The sequence below is a fragment of the Hyaena hyaena genome, unplaced genomic scaffold (genome assembly GCF_003009895.1).
Source record: "Hyaena hyaena isolate Hyena2069 unplaced genomic scaffold, ASM300989v1 scaffold_350, whole genome shotgun sequence".
NCBI classification, from domain to species: Eukaryota; Metazoa; Chordata; class Mammalia; order Carnivora; family Hyaenidae; genus Hyaena; species Hyaena hyaena.
This window is the reverse complement of record NW_024080980.1, coordinates 1,176,228-1,193,842: the sequence shown is the minus strand read 5'-3', so window position 1 is coordinate 1,193,842 and position 17,615 is coordinate 1,176,228. Positions and strand designations below refer to the sequence as shown.

At 47.3% G+C, this 17,615-nt stretch overlaps 1 protein-coding gene across 2 annotated transcripts in view; it reads right to left on the bottom strand.

The window, feature by feature from the left end:
* Positions 1-4,005: 4,005 nt before the first annotated feature.
* CMTM7 (CKLF like MARVEL transmembrane domain containing 7) overlaps positions 4,006-17,615 on the bottom strand; it is a 59,072-nt gene continuing 45,462 nt past the window's right edge. The window contains exons 2-5 of one of the 2 annotated variants that reach the window (XM_039249833.1): positions 16,782-16,955; positions 10,113-10,211; positions 7,274-7,355; positions 4,351-4,465 (exon numbers count right to left, since the gene is read on the bottom strand). In XM_039249833.1, the coding sequence (XP_039105764.1) occupies positions 4,452-4,465; positions 7,274-7,355; positions 10,113-10,211; positions 16,782-16,955 (369 nt within the window). In that variant the 3' untranslated portion in view covers positions 4,351-4,451. Of the gene's footprint in view, positions 4,466-7,273; positions 7,356-10,112; positions 10,212-16,781; positions 16,956-17,615 lie in introns of both variants that reach the window. The other variant, XM_039249832.1, reaches the window with a different exon arrangement.

The following is a 17,615-nucleotide window of genomic DNA, read 5'->3' as shown; positions in this document are numbered from 1 at the left end:
TCAGACCAGCTGTGTCCTCTCCACTGATGCACGATCACCGGAGAATCAGAGTGTACTTTCGGCTGTCAGGTGAAGGCAGATCCCCCCACTCCACACCTCTGCCCCCACCCCTAAACAGGAGATCTAAAACAGTGTTAGTACCCTGGGTTGCAAACCGAGAACCAGGACTGATGGCAGCACATTCATTCATTTCGATGGTGTCAGGCACGGGAAGTGGACATGACCACGTTCTTTAAGCCTCCATGGTCTACAATGAAGCCAGCTTCCGCTGGCCCGCAAGGGCGTTCAACCTTGGAGTTTTGGAGCTCTGCGCGGCACCCCTGGCCATATGAAACCTCCTGTGAGAAGACAGTGTGTTTTTCTTCTCTCAGGAAAAGACATGGTTTCCATTGTTAGTGCTTGGCAAGCTTCATGGGTAAACACCATTTTCGGCTCGGCCTCTGACTAACCCTTCTATGAGCCACCCAAAGGGGTTGGTCGCAGTGAGTGCATCCCGCCAGCAGCATTCTTGCAAAAGAGCAGGGAGCAGAGTCCAGACCAAAAAACAAACCTAATGTCCGCAGAGCCACAGAACTGCAGCCAGCATCTTGTAAGTTTAGAAATACATGGGGCTGAATCTGGAGACCCAGTCTCATACCTGATTCTTCCCCTCCTTGTCCTCCCACTAATTAGTGCGGTCTGGGTGGTATCAGCTCTGATGCAAGTCTTTGCTCCACAGGAGCTGTGAGATCCACTCCAGGTTTTCGCTTCTGCTCTGTGTGCCTTCCTCCACCTGGCCCTTTAATTCTGTGGGTCCCTGAGCTTTTATTCATAAAATACATGCATGTGTGCAGGGGGTTTTCTCTGGGCTTTGTTCGTGGCATTCAGAGGCCTCATTACCCAGGAGGAAATCCGCGGATTGTTCAGATGATTTGCATGATTGAGAATTTTAGTGCCTTTCTCCCCTCGGGGGCCTTCCTGGCCTTTCTCTTTCTAGGCCCCTGGCCATTCACCTGTCCCCAAGGCTGTGTATTTTCCCATTGGGCCACTTGCACCAAAGTAGATGATCAGATGCCTTGCACAGGGCTTTGGCCATTGGAGTTCTTCCACCTCTTCCCCCTCACTCCTGTCTTCCAAGGCCACCACTCAGTAAGGCTATTCCTGCAGCCACCACATACTTCCTGCCTGGGCCCACGAGGCATCTGACCCACCTGTGTCAGGTGAAGCTGAGGAGAGAGCCGATAGGAGGATGTGTTACCGAGTTGGCCACCACTGTGTGACTGGTGGTGACCTGGTCCCATGGAACTGTCCTTGGAAAAGTGGCGTAAAACTTGCCCTGGGACAGTCTGTCACTGGAGAGGACAGATGTAGCCACTGACTCCTGTGTCCCATTGGCCAGTATTACACCCCAGGGCAGGAGCTCCCCCGCCCTTGGAGGTCACACGTGTGGGTGCTGCATGGGTCCCTGGCAGTATCCACAGGAAAGCTCCCCCAGGAGTCGAGAGGCGCCTGTGGAGGCGTGGAGCACAGCTGTGTGGTCACCGTGGCATGCAGTTGGTCATAGCCTTCGCAGGACTGGCACTGCAGTGGTGGCTGGATGAAGAGAGAGGTGAGGCCAAGAGGATGTACCGCGCCGCATGAAGGGGGGTGGGTGTCTGTTACAGCGACATAACCGTAAGTGAATGAAAGTGGCCGTTTCGTTTAATTACAGGTACCTACCGGAATTATATCCACTTTCTAGGCAATCCATGTAATTGCAGTCAAGTTACATATTAAGAAAAGCAAAGATGCGGTTGGTGGAAGGGTCTGGAGGTTATGCGGGGAGAGGAGAACCCGGAGGGGTGAGGCAACGGGAAGCAGTCACTGTTCAAGGTCGGTTAAAGGCCGCGCTGCTCCCCGCTGTCACAAGAGGGCGCACACTGCTAGGAGAGGGCGCTCAGGGCGGCCACCACCAGGGTTTTGTTTTCACAAAAGTAAAGTTGAGGCCAGCTGCGACGGGTGGCAGGGCGCCAGCAGGCGACACTGCTGTCAGGGGACCCCGGGGAGGGCCCCCGCCCCGCGGACTGGCCTGGGGTTTCGGGAGGAAGCAGGTGCCGGCCTGAGAAGCCTCTGCGCGCTCCGGCCTCAGCCCTGACTTCCTGCTGCCCGACACCCTCCTTCCTGTCCCAGAACCGCCAGGCCAGGCAGGGTCGCAGACTGAAGGCCCGCGGGCTGTACAAAGCCTCCGCACGCGTTTGGTTTGAAAGAGATGTATCTCTTTCAAAAGTTTATTTGGCAACCTTTAAAACTCTGGAAATGTTTAGCCTAAAAATTCTCTCCGACACTTGGGGCATCGGGCAGCCCTGGGCTGCTGCGCCCTCCACATGCGCCCCTGGCCGCGCAACGAGGGTTTTTAATAGTTATGGTCAGATCGGTATTCAGCGTGACCATTATTCTGGCTGTTACCGCTCTACAGAACTGGGCCAAAGGGCTCGGTCACACCGCGACGTTACCTTTTCTGCACACCTCTGCGTGGAGTTGTGGTCTTTTTCATTTGCATAATTTTCATATACACAGAAATTGACATTAAAACCCCAGCAAGCCACCAGTTGCCTCATTGATCTTACAAGGTCCACGGGCTCCAGTTACTCCGCCGGTGGTCTTCGTGAGGAAGCCACTCAGTGTCTGGCTGCCTCCAACCTGGTCGCATTGCTCTGTCTAGCCCCCCAGGGTACCCGCCCGGCAGCTGCCTTCCTTTCAGGGGCTTCTGAACGTGTTTTTATTTTTTAAAGCAGAGAAATCCCCTTTTTTCAATGTAGATCATATGAAACTCCATTATATAAAACAGGAAGTATGATGTTAACATAAACGATCAACTTACATTTATAACATTTGCTTATTATAACGTCAGTCCGTAATGGGGTGCCTGGGTGGCTCAGTCAGTTAAGCCACCGACTTCAGCTCAGGTCATGATCTCACAGTTCAACGGTTTGAGCCCTGTGTCAGGCTCTGTGCAGCCTGGAGCCTGCTTCAGATTCTGTGTGTGTCTCTCTCTCAGCCCCTCCCCTAATCGTGCTCTCTCTCAAAAATAAACATTTAAAAAAAATTTTTTTTAATGGCAACATAAAACTTAACCACATTTGCAACTTTTAGGTGCAGCTCACTGGCATTAATTTCATTTATGGCTGTGCAGTCGCCACCATAATCCATCTCCGGAATATTTCCATCTTCCCGCAGCAGGCTGTGAATCACCCCCTCCCATTCCTCAACCCCTCCCCCCCCAGGCTCCACCAACCATCCTTCTACTTTCAGTCTCTGAATTTTAAGAACTCTAGGAACCTCCTGGAAACGGCATCATGCAGTATTTGTCCTTCTGTATCTGGCTTATTTCACTCAGCACGACGTCCTGGAGGCTCATCTGTGCTGTGTAGTTGGTACCAGAATGTCCTTCCTTCTTCTCTAAGGCCACCTGTGCTGCTCCTGACTGCTGCTCTATTAGGTCTTGTGTGAACAGCACTGGCTTCCAGCCTTAACATCCATTTACTCTGAAAATATGCAAATCTTGAGGGGCCAATGTCTTCATCCTTTACTGCACTCATCTCTGGGGAGGCAGGGGGTGGTGCACACAAACTGGGGGGGTCGGCGCCCTGGGTGCATCAAGTGCTTTCCCATGAGCTTTGTGGCCCTGTCACTCGACTCCTGGTGTACAGCTTTCTCATCTAATAAATCCTCGCTCAATTGGCCAATATTTTTCTTACAAAACACACACATGCCCCCTGCCACACGCCCACACACACACTCACAATGGTCATTACATCAGGGGCCTGAGAGGAGGCATGCCTCACTTAAGAAAGAGGGTCTAGTCTCCTCAAGAGGGGCTTTTTCCCAAGCTGGATAAATTAAGAGATGGCTTTGTATTTTTGTTTCATATTTATTTATTATTGAGAAAGAGACAGAGCGGGAGCAGGGGAGGAGCAGAGAGAGGGGGAGACACAGAACCTAAGTAGGCTCCAGGCTCTCACCAGAGAGCCCGACGCAGGACTTGAACTTACGAACTGTGAGATCAATGACCTGAGTCGAAGTCAGGCGCTTAATGGACTGAGCCACCCAGGCGCCCCAGAGATGGCTTTGTTTTTGTAAGGGGACTTAAGGCAGCTTCACCCCCTGAGGAACGTGGAGTAGAAGCAGATTTCGGCAGGAGGATTCAGAAAGCCCTCCCCTGTGGTAGGTAAGTGGGGTCATCAGTCCCTGAGGCCACTGGTTCTAAAAGCAGGAGGGAGAGACCTGGCTGCCCTGGAGGCGGCTCTTCGTTCCCAGGCGGGGAGGACCAAGGAAGACGGGGAAGGGAGGCTGGGAGCGGCTTGGAGGCTGCCAAGGTCCCTCTCGTGCCTGGCAATGGGGGTGGGGCTCTGGCGCAGAGCAGAGGGTCCGAAGGCCGTCCAGGGGCCGCCCGATGCTCCATCTCAGCGCCTCGGGCCGGACGTAGGGTGTCCTCACACAGCGGCATCTTGGGAAGGCAACGGCCAAGTTAGAGGACTGCGGGTAGGAAGGGCCCCCCAGAAGCCACACACCAGGAGGCTACCCCCGGACCCCAGCTCTGCTTGGCGCACTCCTTCCTCCACCCAGCACCAACTGCCCTTGGAATTCGTGTTCTCTTTCTAAATACATTTCTAAAAGAAAAAAAATCATCAGTACGCGGTGGGGGGAGATTTCTATCCCTGGTCTTCCCCACCCGGGCCTATCCTTGGAGGGACTTCCACTGTGTTAGTGGGGTCTGTTGGCTCTTCCTTCATAATTGTAAGTCATCACCTTGAGATACTACCAATAATTTTTACATTCTCTACTTTTCTTCATTTTTACTTTTTTCAAAAAATTTTTTTGATGTTTTATTTATTTCTAGGAGAGAGAGAGACAGCATGAGCAAGGGAGGGTCAGAGAGAGAGGGAGTCACAGACTCTGAAACAGGCTCCAGGCTCTGAGCCCGCAGTCAGCACAGAGCCCGACGCGGGGCTCGAACCCACGAACCGCGAGATCATGACCTAAGCGAAAGTCAGACGCTTAACCGACTAAGCTACCCAGGCACCCCTCATTTTTACTTTTTTAATTAAAAAATTTTTTTAACATTTATTTATTTTTGAGAGACAGAGAGAGACAGATCATGAGCAGGGGAGGGGCAAAGAGAGGGACACAAAGAATCAGAAGCAGGCTCCAGGCTCTGAGCTGTCAGCACAGAGCCCAACGCGGGGCTCGAGCCCACGAACTGGGAGATCATGACCTGAACCAAAGTCGGACGCTCAACCGACTGAGCCACCCAGGTGCCCCTTATGTTTATTTTTGAGAAACAGAATGTGAGTGGGGGAGGGGCAGAAAAGGAGGGAGACACAGAATCAGAAGCAGGTTCCAGGCTCAGAGCTGTCAGCACAGAGCCCAACATAGGGCTTGAACCCACGAACTGCAAGATCATGACCTGAGCTGAAGTTGGATGCTTAACAGACTGAGCCACCCAGGTGCCCCTCATTGATTTTTTCCTTAAACAGTTTTAGCGAGATAAAATCCACCCACCGTACCATTCACCCACCTAAAGCGCAGGTTTCCAGTTTTCATGTACTCATAGGACTGGCAAGCACCGACTGCCACACTTGTAGAATATTTCATCCCTCCCAAAAGAAACCCCATACCCATCTGCAGTCACTTCCCCAGCTCCTGGCAATCTCTGACCTACTTCCTGCCTCTTTGGACCTGCCTCTTCTGCCCGGTTCACGTAAACAGAATCCTACAGCCTGGGGTGGCTTGGGACTCCTTCCCATCAACGTCCTGTTCCCTTCTAGTCAGTGACTTCTAGAGGGAAACGGAAGCTGATGAAAACAACCTTTCTTCAGGTCAATTCAGACCATGCGCTGTACATGCTCTGATACTCTTGTAGTTGTTTTTCTAAGAGAAAGAAAAAGAACCAAGAAAGAAAGGGCTGGGGTACAGAAAGAGGTGGATTAATCAAAATAACTGGGTCAAGCTCTCAGCACTGTTACTTCTAGGAAAGCATTCTAGAGATAAAACATTAGGGATGAGTATGGGGATATATTTACAAGGGTGTTTACAACACTGTTTAGCAGCAAAGAATTAAGAAACACACACACACACACACACACACACACACACACACACACAATGACCCCAGATAGGAAACAAGTAAACTATGACACAGACATGCACTGGAGTCAATGCAACAGCACAGAGCCATTAAAAGTGATAGGAGGGACATCTGGGTGGCTCGGTCAGTTAAGTGTTTGACTTCGGTGCCGGTCATGATCTCGCAGTTCATGAGTTCTGGCTCCGCATTGGGCTCTGCTGTCAGCACCATGCCAGCTTCAGATCCTCTGCCTCCCTCTCTCTCTGCCCCTCCCCCGGCTCATGCTCACTCTCAAAAATAAATAAACACTTAAAAAAAGGCGATGGGAGAAAAGGGGTGCCTGGCTGGCTCGGTCCTTAGAGCATGCAACTCTTGATCTTGGGGTTAAGTTCGAGCCCCAGGTTGGGCATAGAAATTACTTAAAAATAAAATCTCGTACATAAAGTCTTTAAAAAAAAAAAAAAAAAACATGATGGAGAAGAATGCCCAGACATGTGGGGGAAATGCCTGATAGGTGGTTAAGTAAGAGAATGAGAGCAGGTTACAAATAATACCTAAAGTTTGATCCTTTAATAAAAGCAACATATGTATCTATATATCTGTCCGTCCATCCATCCATCCATCCATCCATCCAAGAGGAAATGCTGGAAGGACAGACACCCAACAGGTGCTATTTCTGGGTAGTGGTAGGACAGATGGTTTTCATTAAAAATATTTTGTTTTCCTTACTTGTATTTTCTAGATTCTCTACACTTTAGTCCTGTTATTAGGGAACCTATTTAAAGAAAATGTTTCCCCAGGGCGCCTGGGAAGACTCTTGATCTCAGCTCAGGTTATGATCTCATGGTTTGTGAGATCGAGCCCCGAAGTGGGCTCTGTGCCGACAGTGCGGAGCCTGCTTGAGATTCTCTCTCCCCCTCTTTCTGCCCCTACCCCATTCGCGCTCACTCGCTCTCTCAAAATAAGTAAATAAACTTTAAAGAATTGAAAAAAAAAAAAAAAGGAAATGCTTCACCACTAGAGGCTGACAGGTGAGGGTGTCCTGGGCTGTCTAAACAGGACTAGAGCAGGGCCCCGCCTCACAGTGGGGGCCCTTCCCTGTTGCTGAACTCCAGAACAGGCCATCCTCCTGTGCCCCAGCAGAGGGAACTTTCAGAGACGGTCTGTGTTGGGGCAGCTGGAACTCACCTGTTGACTGGGTGACACATGAGATCTTGTAGGACAGCCATATGCTCGCCAGGCAGAGGAAGGTGGCCAGGAAACCGAAGATCTACACAGGGGAGAGAGCAAAGGAAGTTCCCAGGCCAAGGGCCAACCACTCAGGCTCCGCCCTTTATGTTTCTCATCCCAGTGCCCGATTCTGGAGCAGCTGTAGCCAGGAGGGAGCCTGACTACCTGGTCCTCGTTCAGGTGAGGAACGAGGCCCTGTGTCCACGCCTTCCCCAGTAGGGACCCTGGCCTTGGCCACACGGCTCTCCTCTCTTCAGGGGCCCATGTTGGGGTTTGTGTTTACAACTCAGCTGGGCCCCAGACACTGGACTTTAATTATCCTGGGCTCATGAAAGGGAAAAAGGTGGAATTATAAATTTTAATTTAGGGTTTTACATCTCTAATGTTCCAAGGGATCTTACTGATGTGGTAGCAATGCATTTCCCTCATTGATGGCTTTCTGTTCTGTCCCACTTTGTAGCTGTGTGAGAGCCAGAGGCTGAAGCCCTGATTTACAGTTTTATGTTTGCACATATGTAAACAACATTAGCCTGAAATAAACAGGGCAGTGCACCTTTCTTTTCTGAGGCTCTACTCAGTGCTCAAGGGGCTGACCTAGCTTGCCTAGGAATGCTGACCTAGCCCAGTCCAACGTCATTCAAAGATGAGGGACAGGGCGCCAGAGAGGAAAAGGGCCTCCTGTGAGGCTCCTGATGGTGGAGAGAAAGGCGGATGCACGCTCTGCTGTCTTTGTCTGAGACTCTGAAGCCATTTCCTTACCTGTGAAAGCCAGCAGCTGCGGCAACTGTAATTTATTGACCACTTTCTACGTGCCCGCCCATGTTCTAAGCCCATTAGGTGTTCTGGTCCCTTAAACTCCCACCCCACTGCCAGCTGGGTGATGCTGTTACCCTCTCGTCCCCCCATCTGGCAGTTGAAGACACGGAAGGACAGCAAGTGAACCAGTTTGCTCAGGGCCACAGAGCCGGCGAGGCCAACGTGGGACTGGAGCCCTGGGAATCAGCAGAGCCCTGCTCTGTTTTCTTGCCCACGTGTTCCCAGACTTGCAAACAGCCTCAGATCTGCTACATGCAATCGAAGAGCCAGGAGCAGCTGGACCGTGGGCAGGATTTCCAGGGTTTGCTTTTCTTTTCAAGCCTGGCCGTTCGTTTACATAAGCGGCTGCCCTTGTGGGCCCATACCCGCTCCCCTCCCCCAGGTCCCTTTCCTTGGCTCCCTTTGTACCGATTGTCTACACTACATAATTAGGCTATTGGAGCCTGTCCTGGCCCCTCATTGTCTGTTCTGCACAATTAGCACATTATATACTGTCCTGGTTCCCAACTGTCTGCACTGCATAATTGAACGGTTTATTATATTGCTGCGTAATGCTGTTCTGGACAACAATGCCTTGTTTGCTAATTGTTTCAGGCGCCTTGGCCTTGACTCCTAAACTAGATTACTATTTTCTCATAAGCCAGGATCGTATCTCTTTATTTCTTCTGACTCCCCCATGGCCCAGGCTTTGTCCTAGGCACAAAGACGGTGTATGGTAAGTGAGGCTTGTTGGAATTCTAGGGCTAACAAACATGAACCCTAAAACCCAGTGGGAACCTTCCTACGTGGCTCGGAAACACAGTGGGCACCAGCCTGCCACCAGCCAGTGGGGCAGCTGGGAGACTGCAGGTGCATCCACTCCTGCCCTTGGGGGAGGGGTGGCTGCGGGAGGCACTGAAAGACCTGAGGGTCGAGAGGCTTGGCTGCCCCCCTTTGCAGCAATATGCTGCCCCATGTCCACCTGTGGAGGACAGGTGCTCCAGGCACCCAAAGTCTGGAGAACTTAGACACCGTGGACATGAAAGAGTGACTGTCCCATGGAGCTTTTCTTAAAACTCAAAAACCTCCTCAGTGAAAAAATCAGTACTGGCCCACGAGCCACCAAGCTGTATCCAGTTAGCGAAATCAGAAATCAGATGGCAGGAATCTATGAATCTTTAAGGAATAATAAATACAGGGGAGCCTGGGTGGCTCAGTTAAGTGTCTGACTTCAGCTCAGGTCATGATCTCACCGTTCGTGAGTTCAAGTCCTGTGCTGGTCTCTGTGCTGACAGCTAAGAGCCTGGAGCCTGCTTTGGATTCTGTGTCTTCCTCTCTCTCTGCCCCTCCCCTGCTTGTGCTCTGTCTCTCTCTCAAAAATAAGAAAATTAAAAAGTTTTTAAAAATAATACATATCATGTATACACACATATTTACATATGTGTGGTAAACACAGACAGCCCCCACCCCACGCTCTATTTTTATTCATTTCCATGGTTCTACTCAGGCTATCAGATCGATCAATTTTCACCTGTGAAAGGTCTGGAAGTGGTGTTTCCTGACCTGAATGCTGTTATAGATCGGGACCAGCAAAGCTAGGACTCCTGCCTGGTATCACTGACTGGTCCTGTCCTCTTCCCCTGGGCCCTAAGGAGGCCTCAGGATCTTTGCCTGCACAACACTGAGGTGGTCACGAGCAAATGATTCAAATGGACATGTGCAATAGCACCAACTGGTCCCCAGATTTAAGCAGTGGCTTTATGAGAGGGAGGGCTGGGCCGCTGGGTGTACCAGAAGCCCTGACCATCCGCCTGCTGAGGCCCTCTGCTGTGGGCCCAAGTTTAAGGCTCTTTGGAGACTGTTGCTGGATGGATCAAAGTGGGTACTGACAGGTGCTTTTCTAGGAAAGAAAGGCTCCAGGAAACACTCCCTTCACTGCCCATCAGGAAGAAAATGCACTAGACGTGAATTATTCATGAAGTTTCCCCAAGACCGTCCTCACCGCTCCAGCTACCAGTCCGCTCTGGTTGTAACTCTTGGAGGCTGCCACAATGGAGGCGATTAGGAGGAGCAGGGTACCGATTAAATAGTGCAGAAGTTCCTAGGGACAAAAACAAAGCAAGGCAGTGGGTCAGGAGGGCCATTCCTGGTTCTCAGAGGCAACTGGGCACAGAAGAGAGGAACTCTGACAGGAGCAGTTAGCTCACAGGCCGCAGAGGAGGCAGGCTGGCCAGGACGAGGCCCTGCAAGGCAGAAAAGGAGCCAGCAGGTAGCCAGAGAGTCGATAGAGAGGAAGGACACTTGTTGTGTAAGGAAAGATACCACCAAGGACGCCTCTACTCCTGAGAAGGATCTGTAGACAGTACCCTGACGTCTGGCCAAAGCCTAGAGCTTCTCACGGCTTCCAGGCTGGAGAGTTTAAAGGCAGCTCCAGCTCTGAGAAGCAAAGCCCCTTAAAGAGATGTGTGTCTGACGCTTCTGCTTCCGAGAAAGTTCTGGTCTAACGATGTGCTGGCTTTGGTGGCTGCCTGGGGTGCCCAGCCGCTCTGTGAACAGTTTGACAGTGTTGGACTTGAGATGCTCGGCCCCGCAGACTTGGAGTCAGAACTTCCAGTGAGGTCAGGGCCCTTCTGTGACGTGCTTGTAGGGGTGGGGCAGCCAGCTTTCTGGCACATGAGCCTTCTGGTTTTGTCCTCATTTTATCCCACTCTGCTGAGGAGTATGCCAGCAGGGCAGACTCCGCCTGTGCTTCTGTCCACCTCCACCCCGCTCACCCTCCATGCTTAAAATGGCATCTCTGCAGACGCTGAGTAACGCTGAACCTTGGTCATTCAGCAGCATGGGGACTTCCACCTGATCCTTCTTTCTCCCCATTAAACACCAGATCAGAGGGGGAACTGGGGCGTAGGGCTGTGAGAGCACTCCCATGGGATCCAGAGTGTGTTCCTTTTTAGTCATCATCAGTGAGGATTTAGAAATTAGTCCTTCCATCATTGAGGATTTAGAAATTAGTCCTTCATGAAGTTCTGCCCAATAGGGCAGTAACCTATTAAATTCTAGAAAAGCATTCCACTTTTAAGCAGCAGCTCCTCTGAAAGCTGTGCAAAATCAAATACCCTCATTTCCCCTTTGCAGACTAGAAAGGGATATCAGAAGGTAGACCACAGAGATTTTGACTCAAGAGCAGATTATAAGTGAAGTTCCCTCCCTCCAGGATTCGCACCTGCAAAGAAAGAGGACTATGACGTGGGGAAGGAAAAACTGACTGTAGAGAGTTCTAAATGGAGGATGCCCCAACAGTGCCCTATCGAAAATTCCATCATTCTCTCTCCCCTCTCGGCCCACCCCCATTCTTGTCCTCAGCTTTTATTCTCTCCTCTGCTTGCAGAAAGGTGCCATAACTTTGAAAGGGGCCTTATAGGGGCACCTGGGTGGTTCAGTCGGTTGGGTGTCCAACTTTGGCTCAGGTCATGATCTCGCGGTTCGTGGGTTCGAGCCCCGCGTTGGGCTCTATGTTGGCGGCTAGCTTGAAAGGGGCCTTACAACTCAGGAACACAAAGGAAAGGTCTCTCGAAATAGCAGAGCGGGTAATAACATTAAATGTGAATAATTAAACAATCCAATCAAGAAGCAGAGGTTGTCAGACTGGATTAAAAAAAAGGAGAGAGATCCAACTAGTCTACTAGAAAAAACCTTATACTCAAAAATGTAAATAGACTGAAAGAAGGAAGGAAAAGATGTGCCATTCAAACAGCAACCAAAAGAAAACCAGAGGGGTTATACTAGTGTCAGAGAAAATAGATTTTAAAACAAAAAGTGTTACCAGAGATAAAGAGGGACATTTTATAATGATGAAATGTCAATCCATCAGGAAGACAGAACAATTATAAACACATATGCACCTAATAACAAATCAACATATAAAGCAAAAACTCAAAAAGGTGAAGGGAGAAACAGGTAATTAAAAAATAATAGTTGGAGGCTTCAATACCCTACTTTCAATAATGTGGAGAACAATTACGGAGAAGATCAACAAGGAAATAGAAGACTCAATACTGTAAGGAAACTAGACCTAATAGACCTCTATGAACACTCTACCCAACAACAAAATATACATTCTTCTCAAATGCACAGAAAATCCTCCAGGAAGCACTATATGCTAAACCATAAAATAAAACTCAATAAATATGAAAGGACTGAAATAACATGAAATATATTCTTCAGCTACAAGAGTGAAATAAGAAAGCAATAGCAAGAAGAAATTTGGGAAACCCACAAATATGTAGAAAATAACACATTCCTAAGTAATGAGCCAATCAAAGACAAAATCACAAGGGAAATTGGACCATACTTGCAGATGAATAAAAATGAAGACATAATATACTAAAATTATGGGATGCAAGTAAGGCAGTGCTCAGAAAGAAATATATAGCTGTACACATCTATCTTAAAAAAGAAGAAAGATTTCAAAGTAGTGACTTAATCTTTACCTTAAGACAGTGGAAAAGAGCAAACTAAACCTAAAACAAGGAGACTGAAGGAAAAAAAAAGACTGGAGCAGAAATTAATGATCTAGAGGACAAAAGAACAATAGAGAAAATTAGTGAAACCAACACAAGTTCTTTGAAAAGGTAAACAAAACAGCCAAACCTTTAGCTACACTGATCAAAAAAAAAAAAAAAAAAAAAGCGAGAGAGAAAAAAACGGCCAGATTCAAATGACCGGAATTAGAAACAAAAGAGGGGACATCACTATGGATCTTACAGAGGTAAAACAGATTTTAAAGGAATACTATGAACAATTGCATGCCAGTTAATTAGAAAACTTACATGAAATAGACATGTTCCTATAAAAACATACCACTGAAAATGACTCAAGCAAAAAAAAAAATCTGAAAAAAATCTAAAACAAGTATAGTTTGAATTAATAAGAATAAATTACCCACAAGAAAAACCCAAGCTCAGAGGTCTTCATTGCAGAATTCTACCAAACGTTTAAATAAGAATGCCAATTTTTTACAAGCTCTTCTAAAAAATAGAAGACATGGTAACACTTCCCAAATTATTCTATCAGACCAGTATTACCGTGATAACAAAACCAGACAAAGGTATCACAAGAGAACTACAGACCAATATCTCCTATGAATACAAATATAAAAATCCTCAATAATACGCTAGCAAACCAAATCCAGCTATACACATAAGCTGAATTATATATCATGACCAAACAAAATTTATCACAGGGATGCAAATGTTAGTTCCACATATGAAAGTCAATGTAATACACCATATTAATAGAATATTAAGGGCAAAACCCACGTGGTTATCTTAATAGACAAAGGAAAAGCATTTGACAAAATCTAAGACCCTTTCATGATAAAAACATTCTACAAAGTAGAACTGGAAGTTAACTTTTTCAACCTGATAAATCGCATCTGTAAAAACCCATGGCTAACATATTTCCTCCTAAGCTCAGGAATAAGAGAGTGATGTGTGGTCTTGCCACTTCAATATTCAACTAATTTCTTACAATAAGACAAGAAAATGAAACAAAAGGCATCCAGATTGGAAAGGAATATAAAACTATCTCTATTCATAGATGGTATAGTCTTGTATCTAGAAAATCCTAAGGAATCCACTAACAGTCTATTAGATCGAAAATGAGTTCAGCAAGGTTAAGGAGACAAGATCAATATACAGAAACCTCTTGTATTTCTATCCACTTGGAATGAACAATCCAAAAATTAAATTGAGAAAATAACTGCATTTGAAATATCATCAAAAAAATAAGATACTTAGGAACAAATTTAAGCTCCCCTGTCCAAAATGCACAAAATGTATACTCTGCAAACTACAAAACATTATTGAAATTACAGAAGATTTAAATAAATGGGAAAACCTTTATGTTCCTAGGTCACAAAGCTTAATGTTGTTAAGATGGCAATACTCAAATTGATCTACAGATTCAGTGCAGTTTGTATTAGAATCCCAGCTGACATCTTTGTAGAAACTAAAAAGCTGATTTTTTTTTTTATCGTTTATTCATTTTTGAGAGACAGAGTGTGAACAGGGGAGGGGCAGAGAGAGAGGGAGACACAGAATCCGAAGCAGGCTATAGGCTCCAAGCTGTCTGCACAGAGCCTGATGCAGGGCTCGAACCCACGAACTGTGAGATCATGACCTGAGCCAAAGTCAGACACTTAACCGACTGAGCCACCTAGGTGCCCTAAAACCTGATTCTAAAATTCATATGGAATTGCAAAAATCCAAAACAATCCTGAAAAAGAACAAACAGGAAGATTCAGAATTCCTATTTTCATAACCAGCTACAAATCTACACCAACCCAAAGACAGTATGCTAAGATCAGTGCAACCGAGAGTCCAGATATAAATCCATGTGTTTATGGTTATTTTCAGCCAGGATGCCAACACCCTTCACTGAGGAAAGAACAGTTTTTCCTCCCAGATGGTGCCTGGACAACTGGATATTTACATTTCAATGTGGTCTTTCCTTCAAAAGAATGAAGCTGAATCCTTACCTCACATCAGACACAAACATTAATTCAAAATAGACCAAATACTTAAATGTAAGAGCTGAAACTATGGAACTCCTTAGAAGAAAACATGGAAGTAAATCTCAATGATCTTGGGTTTGGCAAGGGCTTTTTAGATTTTATACCAAAAACACCATCAACAAGAAAGAAGTAGTTAAATTAGATTTCATCAAATCTAAAAACATGTGCTTTGATAAACACTATCAAGAAAGTGATAACTAGGGATGCCTGGGTGGCTCAGGCAGGTTGATCATCCAACTCTTGGTTTTGGCTCAGGTCATGATCTCACAGCTCGTGGGTCCAAGCCCCTCTGTGCTGGCAGTGCAGAGCCTGCTTGGGATTTCTCTCTCTCTCTCTCCCCCTCTCTCTGTCCCTGTCTCTCCAGGCTTGTGTGTGTGCATGCAAGCACTCTCTCCCTCTCACGAAATAAATGGATAAATATTAAAAAAAATTAAGAAGCGAAAAATAATCAGCAGAATGGGAGAAAGTATCTGCCAATCATTTATCTGATAATGGACTTCTAACTAAAATATACAAAGGACTCTGAGAATTCGGTGATAAAATGACAACCTAATCAAGTAATGGGCAAAGGATCTGAGTAGACATTTCTCTAAAGAAAACTCACAAATGGCCAAAAGGCTCATGAAAAGATGACTGACCTCAACAGTCATCAGAGAAATGCAAATCGAAACCATGAGATACCACTTCACACTCACTAGAGTGACTAAAATCAGAAAGCCAGAAAATAACGAGTATTGATAAGGATATGGGGAAACCCGACCCCTCCTACAACACTGCTGATGGGAATGTAAAATGGTGCAGCCACTTTGGAAAAAAGTCTGGCACTTCCTCAAACGATTAAACACAGTTACCATGGGACCCAGCAATTCTGCTCTCGTGTATATTCCCTAGCGAAATGAAAACACGTCCACACAAAAAGCTTGTACGTGAATGTTCACAGCAGCATTATTTGAAATAACCACAAGGTGGAAACAACTCAAATGTCCACCAGAATACACAGAATGTGGTATATCCTTTCAATGGAATATTCCTTGGCTGTTAAAAAAAAAAAAAAATGGAAGTACTGACCTCTGCTATACCACAGAAAAAACACGAAAACCCTCTGCTAAGTGAAAGATGCCAGTCACAGAAGATCACACATGTGCTTCCATTCACAGGAAATGTCAGGAAGAGGAAAATTCAGAGAGACAGGAAGTAGATTAGTGGTTGCTTAAGGTTGAAGGGGATGAAAGGCAGGCGGTGACAGCTCAAGGGTATGGGGTTTCTTTTTGAAGCGAAGAAAACATTCTAAAATCAACTGTGACGATGGTTCACAACTCTGGGAATACAGAAATCTGGAGAACCGGACACTTTTAATAGGCAGTTGAATGGCATGAGAAGTGTACGCCAATCAAGCTTATAAGAAAATAATAGAGGGGCGCCTGTGGGGGTCAGTCAGTTAAGCGTCTGACTTCAGCTCAGGTCATGATCTCTTGGTTCATGGGTTCAAGCCCCACATCAGGCTCTGTGCTGACAGCTCGGAGCCTGGAGCCTGCTTCAGATTCTGTGTCTCCCTCTCTCTCTGCCCCTAACCCACTCATGATCTGTCTCTGTCTCTCTCAGATTCTGTGTCTCCCTCTCTCTCTACCCCTACCCCACTCATACTCTCTCTCTCAAAAATAAACATTAAAAAATTTTTTTTAAATAATAGAGTAGGAAGAAAAAACTCTGGAAACTTCTGAAATCTTTCCTGAGATTCTGCAGGCCCCTTTTGACTGCTGAATCTTACCATTCAGTACTCACAACAGTGAGGCAATGGCCTTTATGAGCTTCTTCCTCCCACATTCCTCCTCCCAACTCATACACACATGGCCCATTTTCCATCACTCAAGAAAATAAACGCTGAGGCAGGCGGACAGCCTTCCTGTAGCTGGGAAGTGAGTTTTAGAAACCAGTGGGACTCAGGCCGGAAGCCCAGCAGGCGGTGGGAAGTGCAGGGCTATGGCAGGAAGAGATGAGAGAGGAGGGGGACACTGTGGGGTGCAGACGGGACGGATTCCGTTGGGTCTCAGTGCCCCAGCTAATACACTGACTGCTGGGGCCAGGCCACTCCCTTACCGACAGGGGCCAGCTGATGCAGGTGAGCACACGGTAGAGACGGAAGAGGTGCACCAGGTAAAAGACGAGGATCATTATCAGGTTGCAGATGGTGACCACTTCAAAGTAGGTGTAGGCACTGTACCTGTTCCACGCAGAGCTCTGCACGCAGATGAAGGCGATGAGCAGAGTGACCTGGGACAGAAGTACAGACACATCAGAGAAATGCCCACCCATGACAGCCATCCGGGGGTTGAACAACAACAGAACACTGAACAACTGCTGCGATCCAGGTTATCTCCTCAGATTGGCTGCACGGTTGGGAGAGTGCACTTTCCTAGACTGCAGGCCTCTGAAACATACCAGTTGCAGGGCACCTGGGTGGCTCAGCTGGTTGAGTGGCCGACTTTGGCTCAGGTCATGATCTCCAGGTTTGTGAGTTCAAGCCCCGCGTCGGGCTCTGTGCTGACAGCTTGGAGCCTGGACCCTGCTTTGGATTCTGTGTCTCCCTCTCTGTCTGCCCCACCTCCCTCATGTTATGTCTGTCTCTCTCAAAAATAAACATTAAAAAAAAAAATTGGGGCAGGGGGGTGCTGGGTGGCTCAGTCAGTTAAGCGTCCGACTTCGGCTCAGGTCATGATTTCCCAGTTCGTGGGTTCGAGCCCCGCGTCGGGCTCTGTGCTGACAGCTCAGAGCCTGGAGCCTGTTTCAGATTCTGTGTCTCCCTCTCTCTCTCTGACCCTCCCCCACTCACACTCTGTCTCTCTCTCACAAATAAAATAAACATTAAAAATTTTTTTTTTAATTTAAAAAATGCTGGTATAAACTACAAGGACTATAGCGAGTAGCTCTGTC